The sequence below is a fragment of the Leptonychotes weddellii genome, chromosome 2 (assembly GCF_054177405.1).
Source record: "Leptonychotes weddellii isolate Sample4059 chromosome 2, ASM5417740v2, whole genome shotgun sequence".
Lineage (NCBI taxonomy): Eukaryota > Metazoa > Chordata > Mammalia > Carnivora > Phocidae > Leptonychotes > Leptonychotes weddellii.
Window position 1 is genome coordinate 29,664,599 of NC_138370.1, and position 18,946 is coordinate 29,683,544.

Consider the following 18,946-nt stretch of genomic DNA (forward strand, 5'->3'; position numbering starts at 1 on the left):
CAGTCCTTAGTTTCTTCATCTGTAAAATGGGATTGTTAGGATTAAGTGACAATGTGCAGGAGTACCTAGCAGCCAGGCCTGGTGCAAAATTAACTCTAAATATACGTCAGTTTCCTTTTTCCTTCCTCAAGCTGTACTTTGCTGAAGCACTAGATTGATGGTGGGAGTTACAAGCTCTATCTTTATTCAGCTCCCTGAGGAAGTCATTTCCCCACCTTGAGCCTTAGCGGACTCATGCGGCAAATGATGAGGGATCACCAGAACCCTTTAGTGGTGTTGCTCTGTGAATTTATGACTGTGTAGTTAGTCATTTCTGTGCTCCTTGTTACTCTCTTTAGAAGATGGGAAAGGGAGTAGGAGACACTCCTAGGGTAAAATTTTCTATTTCAAAACAAGAGATAATGTTGCTTCTGGAAAAAAGGCTTACTACGGGAGGTTTGTCACATCTCTGTGTGGGCCTCTCAGCTCCTTCCTTGGTGATGGAAAAGAATAAACCCCGCGCTTTCCACTCATGGGGAGCGGGAGCTTCTTTGAGGCCCTTGGTGGCAGAAGAACGCTTGAGCAAAAAGCAAGGTGTTGGCAGTGTCTTCATAAAAACTGTCAGTCATTTAACGGGAACCTGCCCTGTGCTGTACAGTGTTTCGGAAAATTGAGAATGCTTCTGACTTCCAGACATCCTCACGTCTAGTGGCTGCCAGCCATGCGTGGCACTGGAATCCCCTTTCCCGCTGCCCTGCCCTTCCCTTCCTCCCTGTTTATTGCTGGTGCAGCAACCAAGGTCACCCTGTGGGCTGCCGCTGGGCGTGGCTTTCTCACCAGCTGCTGCATCTCTAGTGCAGAGTCAGCAGGACCAGCCCATGTGTGCAGCAGTGGTCCTCAAAACGGGCAGCACCGTGGAATCACTGCGGTGCTTGAAAAACATACAGGTGCCTGGGCCCTACCCCAGATCAGTTAAAACCCTGGGAATGAGGCGTGGGTATTAGTTTGTTTAAAAATACCTGCAGGTGGTTCCCATAAGCAGCCTTCCCACCAGCCTGTCTTCACTCCCCATCCGCTCAGATGCTCTCATTTCAGATGCTTCCCTTGACCCTCTTGTTGTTGGGGCTCGGTCCTTTTATGCCCCCTCCACCCGATTCCTGTCCCTCAGGAACCCTGCCTGAGGTCATGAAAACTGCAACCTCAAGTGACAGCCCAGTTCAAAACATGAACAAGTTCTTTCCAAAGAAACGTCGTTCGCCAATGGTGGATGGGAGGTCTTCAGTGTAGCAGGCTTTTAGGGACTAGTTCGGGAACTTAACCACCAAGCAAGTAGTGTTTTTGCTTAAAAATTGTGGCTCAGTTGGTTAAGCGTCCGACTCTTGGTTTCTTTTCCTGTCATGAGCTCGGGGTCCTGGGATCGAGCCCTGCATAGACCTCTGTGCTCAGCAGGGAGTGTGCTTGGGATTCTCTCTACTTCTCCCTCGGTCCCCACCCCCCGCCCCGCCCTGCCCCCAGCTTGTGCACTTGTGCATTCTCTCTCTCTCTCAAAATAAATAAACCAATAAATAGATCTTTAAAAACTAATAATGAGTAAATAAAGATTGAGGAGTCTGCAATGTAATAAGATTCTACTCATGTCCTCCATATGCTTAAAATCTAGTAAGAAGAGACTTAAACTCGCAGAAAAATATGCTCCCATATAGAATTGAGGGCTAGATTTTGTCATGTAGATCAGTTGTTCTCAGCCTTGGGCCTGTGTAGGGATCACTTGGGAACATTTAAAACATGTGCATGTTCTGACCGCATTCCATTTGACTCTGATTCAGTGTTTTTTCGGGTGAGGCCTGAGCCCGGGCCTTTTCAAACAAGCTCCCCGGGAGAGTGTGATGTGCACCACAGCTGGAGACGGATTGGTGCACAGGAATTCAGAGAGGGGGGAGCTCAGGAACAGACTGCAGGCTGGAGAAGCTTTGTGAAGGTAGATCCTCTTGTCCCTTCCCTGGAAGAGACGGGGCCGCGTCCTGGAGAGGCAGCTTTGACACCCTGCCCCACCCCAGGTGCTGTTTCTTGGCGTTGCTGGCCTGACAACTGGCTGCCGAGGTCCTCAGCTCAGACATGTTGGTACATTCTTCCTTGACCAGGAAGGTTCTGCCTGGGGCTGCCACCCTGGCAGCGAGCTGTCACCATTAATCTCCCAGGTCCAGTAACTGGAGTGGACACGGAGCCGTCACTCTGGATCAAGGCTCAGGGACCCTGGGGCTGTTTTCTCCTGTCATTCATTCCCCCTCTCCCCCACCCTCCTGGCATTTACAGACACTCGTCATATTTTCCTGGCTTCTCATGGTGGAGAGGGAGGTACATGTGAGCCTAGGAGCAGACTGTGTGGTGGGCGGTGGGTGAGGGAGGTGAAGGCGCCCCTGCCCCCAGGTAACCGGGCAGGAGAACTGCTCCTGTGTCTTTCTGGAGCGGGAGAGCTGAAGCGGGGGGCGGGCAGGGGACTGAGGGTGGAGCAGCCCTGGAGGGCGGAGGGGATGAAGTAGTTGAAATCTGATCGGCTCGTATCTGTCATTACGTGTGGGTTAGTGTCCGAATGGTTCCCCAGATCCCACTTCATCACTCATAATTCCAGATAGGGCTCTGGAGGCCTTTGGGCTGTGGTTTGGGGTGATGAGAGTGAATTGTGCAAGACCAAACCCTGAGACTTGGCATCTGCATCTTTTAATTAGTGTTGTGGGTCCGGGAGAGGAGCTACCATGGGCTAGGCTCTCCTTACGGATTTTCATGTAATTCTCACAACAAGCCTGTGAAACAGGGTTTACTGTCCCCCCACTTTTATAGGTAAACAAACTTGCCTACAGTCATAGGGCGATAATGTCACAGCTAGAATTCCAACAGCTCAAGCTTTTAAGATTTTATCATGCTGCTTCTAGGGCATTGGGTTGAAGTCAGGTGACCTGAGCTTTATAGTTCAGGTTCTTCCACCAATTATGTGACCTTGGACCGATCCCCTCACTTTCTTCCAGTGCCAAATGGGGGCTGGGAGTGGGCCAGGTGCTCAGCGGTCCGACAGGCTGGTGGCTGTCCTTGCAGGCAGCCTTACTGTGTGCGGAGCTGTCTGCCCAGAGTAGTTCGCGTTGTCCTGGGGGCAGTGTTGGTTGCTCATTGGCCTTTTGGGGTGCCTGTGGCTCCTTTGTGGACTCTGATTTAGGGGCACAGGGCCTATCTCTCTTTACCCGATAGAGGTTTCCTTAAAAGTCAACAAAATGCAATCACTGTATATTCGAAAAAAATGTGTAAATCAGATCATCCATATCTGAAATGCTAGTCTGGCTTCTCGAAGGCAGCATTTAGATTTATGGCCTCATTTTGTTAAAAAAAAAGAAGGGGGGTAGGGGGCAACATCCTTTCTGAATTTCTTACTCTACAATTTAAGGTCTCTGAGAATCCTTTTATCGTGGTATCATCCCCATCTGTTTTCTCGTGTATAGAAAATTTCACATATTGCATTTGCTTCAAGTGATGTATGTTAATTTAGATAATTGGGCCTAGAAGGGCTCTTCCCGACCAACTAAGATACTTCTTAAGGGCAGTCTCCTGGAATGACAGGTCATTTCACTGCTAACCCTTTAGGAAATTTACTAAATTCTCATTATCCAAGATTTATCTCCCTTATTGCTTTGAGATAACCCCAGGTAACTGGGGGCTTCAAAGTTATTCTTGGAGGCTTATGCAACAGCTTAAGGGGCACCAGGAGCTGTGGACACGTTCTCAAGGTCCATGGGGGAGTGGATTTTCCAACTAATAAATAAACTCCACAGCTGAGGTTTCTAATCTTGTTCATTTCTTTGGTGTGCTATCATCCCTGTGTCTTCATTGCTCCGTTTCTGACAGTGGAGAAATTAGAAAGCCAAAGAATATTGCCCGATGAGGTGCCTGTGAGTTTCTTGCTGTTTTTTTTTTTTTTTATTTTTTTTTATTTTATTTTTTTTAAAGATTTTATTTATTTATTTGACAGAGAGAGACACAGCGAGAGAGGGAACACAAGAAGGGGGAGTGGGAGAGGGAGAAGCAGGCCTCCTGCGGAGCAGGGAGCCTGATGTGGGGCTCGATCCCAGGACCCTGAGATCATGACCTGAGCTGAAGGCAGACGCTTAACGACTGAGCCACCCAGGCGCCCCTTCTTGCTGTTTTAATAGAACACTGACTTAGTGTTTTATGGCGTACAGACATCATCCCAGTTGGTACTCATAATAATCTTGTGAAATAAACTGAACAGCTTTATTTTTTTATTTCTGTATTGTGTGAATCAGTACCCTGTTTATTACAAAAAGAATTTGAAGCAGCATAAAGCAGGACCAAGCCAATAAGGAGGCCAGAGCTGTCAGGAAAGAAGAAATATAATAGCTAATATTTGTTGAGAGCCCTCTGTGTACCAGGGATGATTCCAAGTGCCCTTAAATGTATTAGCTCATCCTTATGAGTGCCTTGTGAGGTAGGTTATTATCCCTATTTTTTACAGAAAGGAAAACTGAGGCTTAGTGCTTAAGGAACTTATTCACTGTCAAATGGTGGAGCTCACACTTTTTACCACCGTCCTAGAACACACCCCTCCCTAGTAAGTAAGGCCAAGGATAAGGTCCATGCCAACATAGCCATGGCAGGTTATCACCGTTTCACGGAGGAAAGTGAGCTAAAGAATGTGGGTAAGTGGCTTGCTCAAGGTTGCAAAGCCAGGACTAGAGTCTTGGTCTTCCATCTCTTAGTGCTGTTTCCACTGCCTCACATAGCATTATGCTTCTTAAAATGAAAAACGTATGTCTTTCAGAACCTGGCAATGGGGGCAGGAGCTGTTGGATCTTTGCAACTGACCTACATCTCGAAGGTAATGTTCGCCTGGAGCTGTGGGGATTCGCGTCCTCTAAGTGGGTTTAGTATCTAAACAAGAACTGTCAAATTCTTCGGGCATTAGCATTTGGATGTGTTGCATGGGCAGTGAAGTGCTCCCCTGCCCTCCCTTTGGAAGCTTTGCTGCTGACCGGCGCTGGGTGGAGTGTGTTTAACAGGTTCTTGGAGGGTGAGCCTGAAGCCTCTTACTCCTGGGACACGTCAGTCAGTGATGCTCCCCGCTCCTGCCACGGAGGCATAGGTGGGGGTAGGAGTTGGGTGTGACCTTTTCTCGTCATTGAGGCAAAAAGGAGTACAAAACAACTGTAAAATCCCCAGTGACTATAGAAGATTCTCCCAAGGGGTATTGTTCAACAGGAGAGGCTCAGAAAGGGTCGGGGCTGCGCTGGATTATCTATCACCTGGACAGAATGCCTGTGGAGGGAAGGCTAGGAGAGCCCCTGGAAGGCCCTCAGTTGTGCCGGGGAACTATTCAGCAGCCAGATGATGGCTGGAGAGCCTGGCAGGTGGGCTGACAGGCCGTCCCTGGTCCAATTAGTGCAGACAGGGCAAGAGCAGTCCCTCTTCGGAGCTGAGACCTGGGGGCGGGGGGCGGCGGCGGTGGGCTGGTTGATGATGCCCATACGTAGCTGCTGAATTTAGCTTCTTATAGCGGCCCCTCCCTGGAGCAGGCTCCAGTGCTGACCTGTGATGCAGCAGAGATAAAAAAAAAAAAGGGCCGGGGATTTAGAGCCTTGCCAGAAAGAGGAACTCTTCGTCCAGCGAGAAGAGCCAGGTGGCGCCCAGCCAGCACGAAGGTTCCAGAAGCCCTGCTCTCCCCACGCACCCCTCACTTCAGGCCTCTTGGGAATCTCTGCTGCTTTGCTCACGCTGTCCCACCCTCAGGGGTTGAGACAAGGTGGGGGGACCCTGATCTGAGGGACCGCCGGCTCCTCGGCCTTGCGAGCTTTGGGAACCCTTGTGTCCAGCCTCCCATTGCGCCTGGCTGGGTGGGGGGCGGGTGGTCGGAGGTGGAGGCAGCTGCAGGGGCTGCAGGCAGTGGCTGGCAGACACAGCTGGGCACCGAGGCAGAAGATGCAGGGCAGGGTTTGAGCGGATTAGAGAGAGGAGATCATGACCTCGGCGGGGAGGGGGCAGGGCTTAGAGCGAAGCTTTGCTAGCACAGCTGTGGGCAATTTGTGCTGGCCTTGCGGTGAGAGATGTGGCTGCCTCTGGGGCCAGGCAGGCCAGAGTGCCTGGGCCTTCCCCTCTCCTGTCTGGTCTTGCTGTGGGCTCATGAGGTCTTTCTCCAGGAGGCTTGGAGGAACAGAATCAGAGAGGGGGAGCAGGGAACCTCATTATTAGTGAAATTCCAAACCTTCTCCTGTTGGAGAGGGTTTGGGAGCCTTCGGGGAAGAGTGAATACCATCTCCTGCTGAATCATGATTTATAAATGCAGCTCAGAGGAGGGTTTTTAGAATTCTCAGCTTTGGAGGCTGCCTCATTTAGGGAAGGATGGACCTGCCTCTTGGCCCTTCTCGGGAGATGCAGGCCTGGGTGGGTGTTTTTGCAAAGCCCACAGCTGCCCCAGGGTCAGGTTACACGGAGTGGAGCGCCTTTAACTCCTTCCTGACCCAGTGCCAGAAAGCAGGGGTTTTCCCAGAAACACATTTAGCAGTGCAGCTGGCATCAGATTCAGCATTCCAGCTTATTTCGTGTTAACCCCTGGGTAGTCCCTCCCAGAGTAAAGCGTTTCACCCCAGCGTCGACCTGGCTCACGGTGTATGTGTGGTCCCTGTGCAGGGGTGCTTTCCATAGCTCCTTCTTGAAGGCTAGTGTTGGGACACTGAGTTCCTTCAGAAAGGCCAACAGAGATGAAACTCCTTGACTTGATGTCCTCCAGGGCATCGATGGCAGCAGAACCAGGTTTGGGGCCAACTAGAGAATGATGGAAGGTGGGCTTGGTGCCACCACCTTCCCACCTCGCCTGATGGCTCTTCTCTTCTATACAGCCAGCCCCAGTGTCCCACCCCCGGCTGTGTCCCGCCCTGTCAGGGCCTTGCCCTCAGTTAGTTATAAGGAAGACCTTCCTAGAACACTGGTTCTTAACCTTTTGTGGTGGTGGTGGGGCGGAGGGGGAGATCGGTGGTGGTCACAGATCCTTTCGAGAGTTGGATGAAGAGCATGGACTCCTTTTCCAGGTAAAGTATATTATGTGTCTACAACACCCTGGTTTTGCCTATAATTTCAGGGCTCATTGACCTCGTGAAGCTGGTCCAGAGACCACTGCTTAGAACCCTTCCAGTCATTCTGTGTAACTGATGCTGCTTCCTCCGCTCTTGATGCCACCTCATGGGGCAGGGGTGCCCCGGACACTGAGGCAGAGCTACCCCAGAGCTTCAAGACCTTACTCTGCTGCTGCAGCTTCTGCCAGAGGGGCCCCAGCTCCACTTCCGGCCAGGGGCAGACAGGATGGGGCTGGCTAGCAGTGCCCTGTGACCGAGGAGTTTGCTGCTCCTGTGGTCTGTGTTTGATCTGATAAGAGTAAGTTCCTGAGAGTCTGTTGAGCTGTCGAGTGGCCTTGTCTGCGTCACTCTATGGTTGACCCATGCCCATTCCGCCCCTCACATCCTGACCTCCTCTCATTGCTTGCATAACCCGGGACCCACCAGTCAACCACTGCTACGCAGCTACTTAACTGTGGCCACCTCGGGGCAGGCAGATGGTAGCACTTGGCCGCCCTCACTATAGCGGGTCTGTGAGCCATACTTTTTCAGGATCCTCTGTTCCTTCACTACATCTGAAGGAGGCTGCACAGTCTGGTCTGATCACCAGCGTGAGGTGGGGTGGAGGCCAGAGGGCTTATACCTCCCAGGGGAGGAGGGATTCTGCTGCTGAGGTCCCCAGGATATCAGGAGGAGGCCAGAGCTACCTTTCCATAGTAAATGAGGCCCTTCTCCCTGAGGGACACAGCACAGGTAGAGAGGATTTCGTTTTTCTCTTTTGCCATTCTGTGACGATAAGAAGGAAACTAGTAATTGCTCTCTGGCTTTGCTAATTGCGAAGCTGATCAGAGACACTGAGGGTCTTACCCTTGCTAAACGGCCTACAGGGCAGAACTAGGACTGATGTCTGGTTGATTCAGCAAGGAGCTAGCTGCTTTGCCAAATAATCCTTCTGTGGTTAGGCATGAGGCAAATTATGGATGTGCATGCATGTAATCACCCATGTCCCCTGACTGAAAACTGGAAAAACCTATAAAAACAAATGAAAAGCCAGGTGATCGCTTAGGTTCAGTTGTTGTAATAAGCATGCCAGAAGGATTCCCTCAGTATAGGTTGCTAATAAGTTGTGGTCAACGTGGACCATTTGTCATCCAACCTGGTGAAAAGCCAGTGGTGCTTTCTCTGGTCAGTGATAAATGTCATTTTCTGGGAGAAAGGGGTGAATCTTCTAATAAGCCGGTGAGGGTCTCAAAGTGCCCAGCTTTTTAAAGCCATTCTAAAGCTTACAGTAGGGAGGAAGCCGTGAGATAGGTGGGTTCTGAGGGCCAGGCCGCTCTCTGCTGGTCAGAGCTACACAGGAACCGAGGGTAGGCCACGCAGGTGTTATGGGCACAAGGGACCTGCAGGAGGAACATGGGTGCCGAGGGAAAGAGCAAGAAAAGGAGTCACTGACAGATCAGGACATCACACACAAGCAGGATAAAGGCATATGCTGTGGTGCAGATGGAATCCCAGGATCCCAAACCCAAGAAACAAGGTAGCACAGGGGCCGGAACTTACGAAGTCCTGGAGCTCTGGGGAGTGGTTTCTGGGAGTGATGAAGACATGCCTGAATTTTGATAGTCTGTGACTGAACTCAGGATGGGTGGGCTCACCTTTGCCTGGATTTTTAATTTTTTCGGGACTGTTTAAAGGCTTTCATTAGGCCCTAAAGGCCTTCATCTCACATCATGGTGAACATATCAGAATATAACCATATCCCTCATTAAATAGAATTGGCTATAAAATATTCTAACATAACATAGTAAAAAAAATATTCGAAAGGATTTCAGTCATTTTACTTTTGGAATGATTTGGTTGAGTCACTCATTTAATTCGTGATTGGCTATATTTCTTGGCAATCATCTTGCATATCCAAGGATTCTTGTAAACTAAGAAAATCAAAGCTACTAATTATTTTCATATGTAATGAGATTTTTATGATTGTTTAATCAAAACATTAATGAAGTCGACTTAATGTGACATCATCGTGTGGGCACTTAAAATCCTTGTCGAAGAGGTTGATATAATGTTATGTAGACATTTAATGATTTATTTATTGATGTTGACTCTACTATGTTCATTTTGTATGTTGGAGAGCAGGCATTTTTTTCAGGTCTCACGTAAGTAGGAGAAGGCCCTTGCTTGGAAAGGGGACTGAGAGAATGATGTCCACAGGAGGATTATGACAATGTGGGGAATATTTCCTGACCTAGGGTCTTGGGGGTGCCTCCTTAGCAATCCCAGGTAAAGTGGTAGAGGCCTGTTCCAGGGAGTTCAACTTGACTCCATCAAGGGTAGTCACCTCTTGCATATGAGGGAATATGATTTGTTTTCCTTTATTCATTCAGCATGTTTGAACCAGAGTGAAGTAGGTTCACCTTTGCACATAGTCAGGAGTGTACATGCAAGGGGTAGGATTGAAAAAAACTAAATGAAATAACACAACAGGAGCTATAAAAATATTCCTACTTTCTTCTATTCCCTTCCCTTAAATGCATAGGTATGCTCTGATTCCTTGGGCCCCCTCTTATTTTCAGCGTTAAGCAGTCAGGGTAGATATAAAGGACATTGATCCATGTGTCCAAATGCATGCTGCCTGACCTTTCTGTGAGCTCTAATTGGAATCTGTGTATTTGTAGCCATACCACCTTTAATTTGGAGAACTGTTTAGGGAAGGGGTCAGTGGTTGAGAGAGGAATGGAATCTTCCTAGTGTGAATGGGCCAAGTACGGGTTGTGCGGTCCAAAGAGAATTTTGTCAGATTGGGTAGCTTTTTTTTTTTTTTTAAAGATTTTATTTATTTGACAGAGAGACACAGCGAGAGAGGGAACACAAGCAGGGGGAGTGGGAGAGGGAGAAGCAGGCTTCCCGCTGAGCAGGGAGCCCGATGAGGGGCTCGATCCCGGGACCCTGGGATCATGACCTGAGCCGAAGGCAGACGCTTAACGACCGAGCCACCCAGGTGCCCCTTGGGTGGCTTTTCAAAGTGTTTTTGCAAAGATGAAGATTAAGGTAGACAGCAAGATAGTGGTTATCCCTTGAGGGGTGGGGATGGGATTCTATCAGGGAGGGGTACACAAGGGCTTCTAAGAAATAGGACTGATAATGGCCTATTTCTTAATCTGAATGGTGAGTACAGGGTTTCTACTTAATTTTTATTCTTTAGAATGTTTATATATGTTTTATATACTCTTCTTTCTTTGTGTGGAAAGTTTCACAGCAAAAAAAAAAAAGAAAAACTTTGAAAAAAAATGCTTTACGACCGTCTTAGAAACATGTTCTTGTTTCTTTTATTTTTTATTTGGTTTAGGTGAGCATAGCTACACCAAAGCAGAAACCCAAAACTCCATTTTGCTTTGGTAAGTACTGAACTGGGGACTGGGTTTTCTGAACACTGCTGCAGCAGCTTCCTCTTTGTGCGCAGACGGTCCTGTGATCACATGTGACTTGCCCTCTGCGTGTAGGCGTGACTTCAGTCATGGCGACGGGCCTAGCTTTCCTTGGTCTCACTGCGAAGATAGTTAATACCGTAAGACGGAGGTATGGGGACCAGCGATGGTTCTGTTTTCCTGACTCCGCAGGGCAGGGTCCAGGGTATCTTCTAGTAGTTTCTGGGAACCCTCCTCTCAGATGCTCAGGAAAGGTAGAACAATAGAAAAGGAGTATCCTGTTGAGCATCTCAGCATTGCCACATGAGTTGCCAGAGTTGGGAGTGACACAGGAAGCAGGGTCACTCATTGGATGCCCCTACTCATTAAGTCATCAGTCGTTATTTGGCTCCTACTGTGTTCTCAGGAATGTGCTAAGTGCTACAAGCAGATGCTAATGAGTAGCCTCTCTTGTTTATCTAGGGTGGTTCTGCATGTCAGCTCTGTGAAGCAGGGCTGTTCCTTTGTTTTGTCACTGCTGTATCCCCAGCTTGTACCGTGGTTCCTGGCATATAGTGGATGCTCAGTAATATTTGCTGAATGAGTGAATGAACTCATGAATTCTCTGTCTACCCCGTGATGCTCGCCTCCTATAGTTCTGGCTTATTTTTGCTAGGAGAATAAAATGGCCACTTGAGCTGTCTTCTCTCCTGACTTCGGGTTGGTTCAGGCTTCTTTGGTGTTCTCGTTGTCCCGTTTCTTTCAAATATCATTGCTAAGCTCAGAAATGACTATCTCAGATTTTGTGGTCAGCAGATCTAAACAAGATAAGTAATGAACCCAGAAGTAAAACAATTGACCTCATGGAGTGCTCAGAGGAAAGAACAGGTTGAGAATGAGGTCAGGGTCACAGATTGATCTCAGGCAAGCTTTGTTCCATTTTCCGACCACAGGCAAGACTCCCAAGCCAGGCCAGTTGTGCCAGTGGAAACAAGGAGCACTGGGTCCAAAACTTTATCTGTATCATCATGACTCTAAATTGGCTAGCGCCTCTAGAAAGCAGTTCAAGCTCGTGTCTTATTGATGGTGGGTGGACTAGAAGCCTCAGCCCTGTACAACAGCACATGAAGGGGGTGGTTTCAAAACACGAACAGGTGTTGTTCTCGTGGCTAAGGGAATAATTCACACTTCCAAAGAGAGAGCAACTGTAGCCTGCTGCTTCCCAGATATTCATGCAGCTGACTTTGCACCATGGCAGATGTCTTCAGTGCTCTGTGGAGTTCTCCCCCTTGCTACTTCAAGCACCTTAGTTTTGTGGCGTCTTTTTGTCTTGCATGTGTTCTGACCTGGGTTTTTCTCTTTGCTTCCCCCATGACTACTGCAGTCATCAATGCCCTCTCTCAGAGGTATTTTCTTCAAGCTAATGACCAGAAGGATCTGAAGGACTGGGTGGAAGCCCTGAACCAAGCCAGCAAGATCACCGTACGTACGATTCCTTCTTCTTTCTGGAGGGACTCAGTGCCTCTTTTCAGCACGTGGCCTGTTTGTGGTGGGGAGACACTCAGCCAACAGCAGGGGCTTTCCCAGGAGCCTGTTGAGACCCAGTTCCCCCTACCTCTTCTTACACCTTGGCTGACGAACCACAAGTTGAACTGAGAGTTTGAGTTTGAATCAAGTTCAAGGGGAAGTGTATGGAGTGTCCCCTTGGTGCTTCCTGGGAGGGCTCCTGGTCAGTCGTGTTTTGGGTCATTCTGGCATGCTGATTCAGAACGTGGTGGAATTGGAAAATGGATTGCTGACTAGGAGAAGCAGAGTAAAGGGAAAAGCATATAAAGAGGGAAGTCAGAACTTTTTACTGGCTTGGGAGCAGGGTAAGGGAGTACTCTTCTTCCTTTAAGAGGTTGCCTAGGGGTTGGTCCAGGCCACCCACCAACCTGTCCTGAAAAAGCTTTCCATTTGACAGCATCACTGAGCTGGTTCACTGACCTATGAATACTTTCATTTTCTTTGACTTGCTGGTAAACTCCTTTCTTCTTCCTTAGAAATACAGAAAAGGGGGACTCCTGGGTGGCTCAGTCGGTTAAGTGTCTGCCTTTGGCTCAGGTCATGATCCCAGGGTCCTGGGATCGAGCCCCACATCAGGCTCCCTGCTTGGTGGGATGCCTGCTTCTCTCTCTCCCTCTGCCTGCCACTCCCCCTGCTTGTGTTCTCTCTCTGTCAAATAAATAAATGAATCTTAAAAAAATACAGAAAAGGGAAAAGGGTAGGAAAGAGAAGAGGGAAAACTTTATGTTTTGGAAAAAAACTAGACCTTTCATCAATAGTAGGCAGACTTGTGGCATCCAAACCGTGGTTTGTATGCTGAGAAGATTGATATTCTTTTTAAATTTATTTTTATTTTTTTATTTTAAGTCTTTATTTTAATTCTAGGTAGCATACAGTGTTATATTAGTTTCAGATGTATAATACAGTGATTCAACACTTCATACATCACCCTCTGCTCATCCTGACAAGTGCATTCCTTAATCCCCATCTCCCGTTTCTCCCATCCCCCACCTACCTCCCCCCTGGTAACCATCAGTTTGTTCTCTATAGTTAAAAGTCCATTTCTTGCTTTGTCTCTCATTTTTTTCCCCTTTGCTTGTTTTATTTCTTAAATGCCACGTATGAGTGAAATCATATGGTATTTGTCTTTCTCTGGCTTATTTCCCTTAGCGTAATACTCTAGCTCTATCCATGTCGTTGTAAATGGCAAGATTTCATTCTTTTTAAATTTTTTTTAATTTTATTTTTTAGAAGATTTTTATTTATTTATTTGACAGGGAGAGATCACAAGCCGGGGGTGGGGGAGGGACCGGAGAAGCAGACTTCCTGCTGAACAGGGAGCCCAACACAGGGCTTCATCCCAGGACCTGGAGATCATGACCTGAGCTGAAGGCAGATGCCTAACCGACTGAGCATCCAGGTGCTCCAAGATTTCATTCTTTTCTATGGTTGAGTAATATTCCATTATATATATGTATGTAACTTCTTCTTTATCCGTTCATCACTTGATGGACACTTGGGCTGCTTCCATATCTTGCCTATTGTAAATAATGCTACTATAAACATAGAGGTGCATGTATCCCTTTGAATTAGTGTTCTTGTTTCTTTGGGCAAATGCTCAGTAGTGCGATTGCTGGATTGTAGGGAAGTTCTATTTTTAACTTTTTGAGGAACTTGTTTTCCAGAGTGGCTGCACCAGTTTGCATTCCCACTAACAGTGCAAGAGTGTTCCCCTTTCCCCACATCCTCGCCAACACCTGTTGATTCTTGTGTCGTGGATTTTAGCCATCTGACAGGTGTGAGGCAGTATCTCATTGTAATTTTGATTTGCATTTCCCTGATGATGAGTGATGATGAGCATCTTTTCATGTTTGTGTTGGCCATCTGGATGTCTTCGTTGGAGAAGTGTCTGTTCATGTCTTCTGCCCATTTTGTAATTGGAAGATTGATTTTCTGTATCATACAGTCAGAAATGCTTACATTCTAGTCATTTCTGGTAGTAACCATTATGTACTGGGGCAGATTATTCTCCCAAATACCTCAGGGTTTCTGTGAATAAATTAATAGAAGAAATCTATACACCTATTCAACTCTTGTGATGCCAGACCCAGGCAGAGTACAGTTCTGTCATTGAGGTGGTCTGGTTTGCTAGCTTGTTATTTTGACAAACCTTGGTAAACCTGGGAAAAGAGAGAAAACTGAGGGGAGGGAGGGGGATTGCAGCTAACTCACATTCCTCTGCTTGTGCACACGGCTCTAGAGTGCTGAGTTTAGTACAGGTTTTCTTCATGCATGGTCGGGTCTTCACTCTTCTGTGTCTTATACAGTTTTGGCATTTCATTCAATGTCTAATACTTTATTCTCTTTCAGCCTTGCCTCTGGGCTTTCCTCCTCTGTTCCTGTTTGGTACACTGGGCTACCCAGCCTGTGAGGTGGTGAGGGCCTTTCAGCCCTCATAGGGTTTGCTCTAAGCAGTGAGTTCCCCCTGCCCCTTTTTGGCCCCGCAGAACAGAAGTTATAAGCCACAGGAGTGGGAAGGAACATGGGGGTGCCCAGAGGCTGGGGAGTCCAGAGGCTTGCTGGAATGTCAAAGCTTGCTGCAGGGTCTCCATCATCTCCAGGATCCCCCTTACTTTCCTTGGCTTGGTTCATACATCTCTTCACCCCTGCCAAAGGTCCTGTGGGATAGAAGGAAGAGGAGGGGCACTCTATCTCCTAATCTGTTTGTGCCCTGGAAGGGTTTACTCCTTTCTCCACTGTCATATTGTCCTGTATCTTGTGTCCTTCCTCAGGGAGGCTGGGAAGAGGGAGGATGTGGGGCTGGGGCACCATATCCATGGCATGCACACTCCCTTTAGGACGCCTTATATACAAGTGAAGCATCAGGCACGTTGGGGGCTACAGAGATGAAAGAAAGAACAGATAATGTATTGAGCCAAGCTTTCACAGGTGCTATATTATTCACCCCTCTGACATCACTCTTGTGAGATAAGTGGTTTTACTGCCAGTTTTTTGATGAGAAAAATGGAAATCAGAGTTGCCCAAAGTCTAGAGTTGAATAAGTGGTAGAGCTGAGATTCAAACCCAGGACCTGTGACTTCCAAGACCTAGAAGAGTTTATGAAAATATTGAAAAAGAATAACCATTGTAAATTATGTTAGATTACACACCACTTTTACATATGTGGCTTCATTGTAGCTTCAGATAAAGCCTTAAGTAGGAAGGGCAAGCGTTATTATACCCATTTATACATGGGGTGGCGGAAATGCCTAGAGAATAAAATGACTTGCCCAAGGTCAAGGAGCCAGGATGGATCCAGTTTTTCTGCCCACGGATCACTGTTCATTTTGTGCTAAGGCCACTGGGTCCTTGTCATTGAAGAAATGATTGACATGTCCTATTTAAGGAATTGGATTCTCTCAGAGTATTAGTATTCCTATATGAATTTTGTGGGACTACCAGAGCAAATGGGTGGCTCCTTTTCTAGCTTCTGGTGGCTCCGGGCAGTCCGTGGTGTGCCCTGGCTTGCAGCTGCATTACTCCTCTCTCTGCCTCCATCATTGTATGCCTGTGTCCCCGTGTCCTCTCTTCTTCTGATAAGGACATCAGTCATTGGACTTCGGGCCCACCCTAAACCAGTATGACCTGATCTTAATTTAACGACACCTGCAAGACCCTATTTCTAAATAAGGTCACATTCTGAGTTTATGGGTGGATAGTTTTAGTGGGACATTATTCCACTTACTACATTTCCCAAAACAGTTGAAAATTGAGCAGTAAAGGTAAAGCACAGCCCCCTGTCCCCATTGGATTATTCCTCCTTGCCGTCTAGCCTTGCCTGGTCGGAAATAAGATGAGTCCCTGTAATTTTCTTCCTCCCTCCCTCCCTCCCTTCATCTCTCCCTTCCTCCCTCCCTCCCTCCCTTCCTTCCTCTACACCCAACATGGGGTTCGAACTTACAACCCCATGATCAAGAGTCACATGCTTCACCAACTGAGCCAGCCAGGCATCCCGTGTCCCTGTAATTTTCATTTCACATTGCAAATGAGATCCATAGGCTCTCCCCACATCAGAGGATACTTCACAGGTGGATGGAAGAGGGCATACCTTGAATTTAGGCCTCTGGGGATATGGCCAAACCAAAAGAATGACCTTGTTTTCAAGTTCTGGGGCATAGTTATTGTTGCCTTTGTCCTCCACAGGCTGATTCAGTCTCAGGAAGCTCTGGAAAAGCTCTGGGCAGACAGGCAGAAGCAGCTCGTGATACAAGGGCTAACAAGATTCCGAGAGGCAACACAACAGCTGAGCTAACATGAATCCTTTCCTGGCCACTGGGAGCTCTAAAGGGCTACTCCCCTCCTTCTTCTTGGCTGGAGTTCATTTAGGTCATGTGGGGGCAGTTTCTGTTGTTCCTTGGTGGTGATGTCACTAAACATCCCAGCAATAATCAACATCCTCAAAGGAGTCCCGTCACACAGTAGTGAAGCTCAGGGAAAGAAAGGGTGGCATAAGTGGGTAGTGGGACGTTCAGCAATGGAGAGTCCCGCAGTCCTAGGGGAAACTTACTTCGTTTTAATGAGCTCACATTTATCTCATCTATAAAAAGGAGAAGATAATGCCTACTTCATAAGATTGCTTGGGATAGAGATCATGCAGCAGAGTGTGGCACATTGCCTGACGCTGAATGGGGCTCATAGAAGTGGGAACTGCTGTGCGGACAGCTGAAGGGAAAGAGAAGGTGGATTTCTGGCTCCATCTGGAGAGCTGGTGGGCGGAGGTCACCCTTGTTTATGTAAATGGAATGCACAGGCCAGGAAGAGGAGTCTCATCTTCTTTCTGGGACTCCAGTGTCATCTCGGAGTTCTTCCTCCTTTGAACGGACATGGAATGGAGTGGTCCTCGGTCTCGTCCTTGACAGAATTCTCCAAGGGCCCTGAATCATGAGCTCTTGAAAGGTCTAGATTCTTACTTAGTTCCTTCTGATTCCCGAGGCTGTAGAAGCAGTGAAGATGTTAGCATTACTCGTGCAGTCTGCAGACCCACAGAGGTGCTGAGTTTGTGTGAAGGACAGGCTCCGTGATCCTGTGGATATCGCCCCAGTGGGCAGTTAGGGTCTAGTCTCTGTCCAGTTATTAACCATGGCTTTGGGCCATTGACTTGACTGGCCTGGGCCTCTCCTATTTTCTTACAAAATGAAAGATTTCATCAGAATTGCCAGTATAAAAGAGTGAAGTGAGCAAGGAGGAAGGAAAGCAACATAAATGAGGATGAACAGCACCTGACTCGTGGCCTCGGTGGTGAGGAGCAGGGTAGGGATAGTGGCAAATTGAAGAATGTTCTCCATCTAAAGAGAGAAACGCTGCTTGGCTGGAAGTCTGAATTTTTAGGTGAACTATCCCAAACTTTAAATGTAGATTGGAAAACACACTGCATCAGACCAACAAAACACTGTTTGGCCAGAATCTGCCTTCACGCCACCAGTTTGCAATCTGTGGCCTGTGGTGTCAAAAGAGCCATAAAAATTCTGTGATTCTGTGATTGTCTGTGGTGCCCTAATTCTGCCAGGGAGAGGAACAGAGATAACTCTTCAAAAAGGGCTGTGTTTGTAAATGTTAATACCATTCGTGAAATGTTAGTTAAAGTATTTTGTAATACTTTCGACCCTTGAACCACATGGGTTTGAACTGCATGTATTTACTTATATGCAGATTTTTTTTACAGGACTGGAAGTGTATTTCTCTTCCTTATGGTTTTCTTAATAACATTTTCTTTTCTCTAGCTTACTTTATTTTTTTTTTTTTAAAGATTTTATTTATTTGACAGAGAGAGACACAGTGAGAGAGGGAACACAAGCAGGAGCAGAGGGAGAAGGAGAAGCAGACTCCCCACTGAGCAGGGAGCCCGAAGCAGGACTCGATCCCCGAACCCTGGGATCATGACCCGAGCCGAAGGCAGACGCTTAACGACTGAGCCACCTAGGCGCCCCTCTGGCTTACTTTATTATAAGAATACAGCATATAATACATAGAACATACAAAATATGTGTTAATTTACGATGTTATGTTATCAGTAAGGCTTCTGGTCAATAGTAGGCTATTAGTAGTTAAAATTGGGAGGAGTTGAAAGTTATACATGGAGTTTTGGCTATGTAGGGGTCAGTACCCTTATCCCCTGCGTTGCTCAAGAGTCAACTGTACTTTTATATTTTTGTGTTTCTGAAGTTTTTAAGTATATATACTCTGTCATTTGATAAGCACAGTGACTCTATGACATGAATATTATTACCCTTTTCATTTTCTACACGGGACAGTTATGGCCTAGAGAGAGGTTCAATGATTTGCTGAAGGTCACTGAGTGAGTTAGTGATAGGTCAGGAGTTGGTACTCCAGGTCCTTGGGCTCCGAAGCTCATGCTCCCCTAATTCTGTACCATGGCCCCCATGTATGTTACCTGTTCCCCAGCCTAGCATGCTTTCTCCTCCTTACATCCCTGGTTCCTGTTCATCTCCAGGTTACTGTTCCAACATCTCCTCCTCTGGAGACCTCCACTAACCACTCCCATTTCAAGTAGTTCCCCTGCTGCTCTCTATCTCAGCTCCTGTTTATTTTTTTTACAGCACTCATAGCAATTTGTAATTATTCTGACTGTTCGGCTCTGCGTTTTTTGTCAGTCTCTGTTATTAGAATGTCCATGCCGTGAGGGCAGGACGTGTCTGTTTGCTGTTTTGTCTTTGGTCTGTAGTCAGGGAAGGGCTGGCTCATAGTGTGTGCTCAGTACTTGTGTGTGTGTGTGTGTGTGTGTGTGTGTGTGTGTGTGTGTGTAGAGCGGGCTCTGCCGGCAGAGTTCCTCATGTTCAGGTATGGGTTGATGGAAGGACTGGGGAGGAGAGGAGGTCTTCCTAG

At 47.4% G+C, this 18,946-nt stretch overlaps 1 protein-coding gene across 4 annotated transcripts in view; it reads left to right on the top strand.

Moving 5' to 3' along the window:
* PLEKHA2 (pleckstrin homology domain containing A2) overlaps positions 1–18,946 on the top strand; it is a 75,620-nt gene that overhangs the window by 37,356 nt on the left and 19,318 nt on the right. For all 4 annotated transcript variants that reach the window (XM_081809394.1, XM_081809398.1, XM_081809385.1 and 1 more), the window contains 3 exons: positions 4,805–4,861; positions 10,441–10,489; positions 11,883–11,980. In XM_081809394.1, coding sequence (XP_081665520.1) covers positions 4,805–4,861; positions 10,441–10,489; positions 11,883–11,980 — 204 coding nt within the window. The remainder of the gene's footprint in view (positions 1–4,804; positions 4,862–10,440; positions 10,490–11,882; positions 11,981–18,946) is intronic.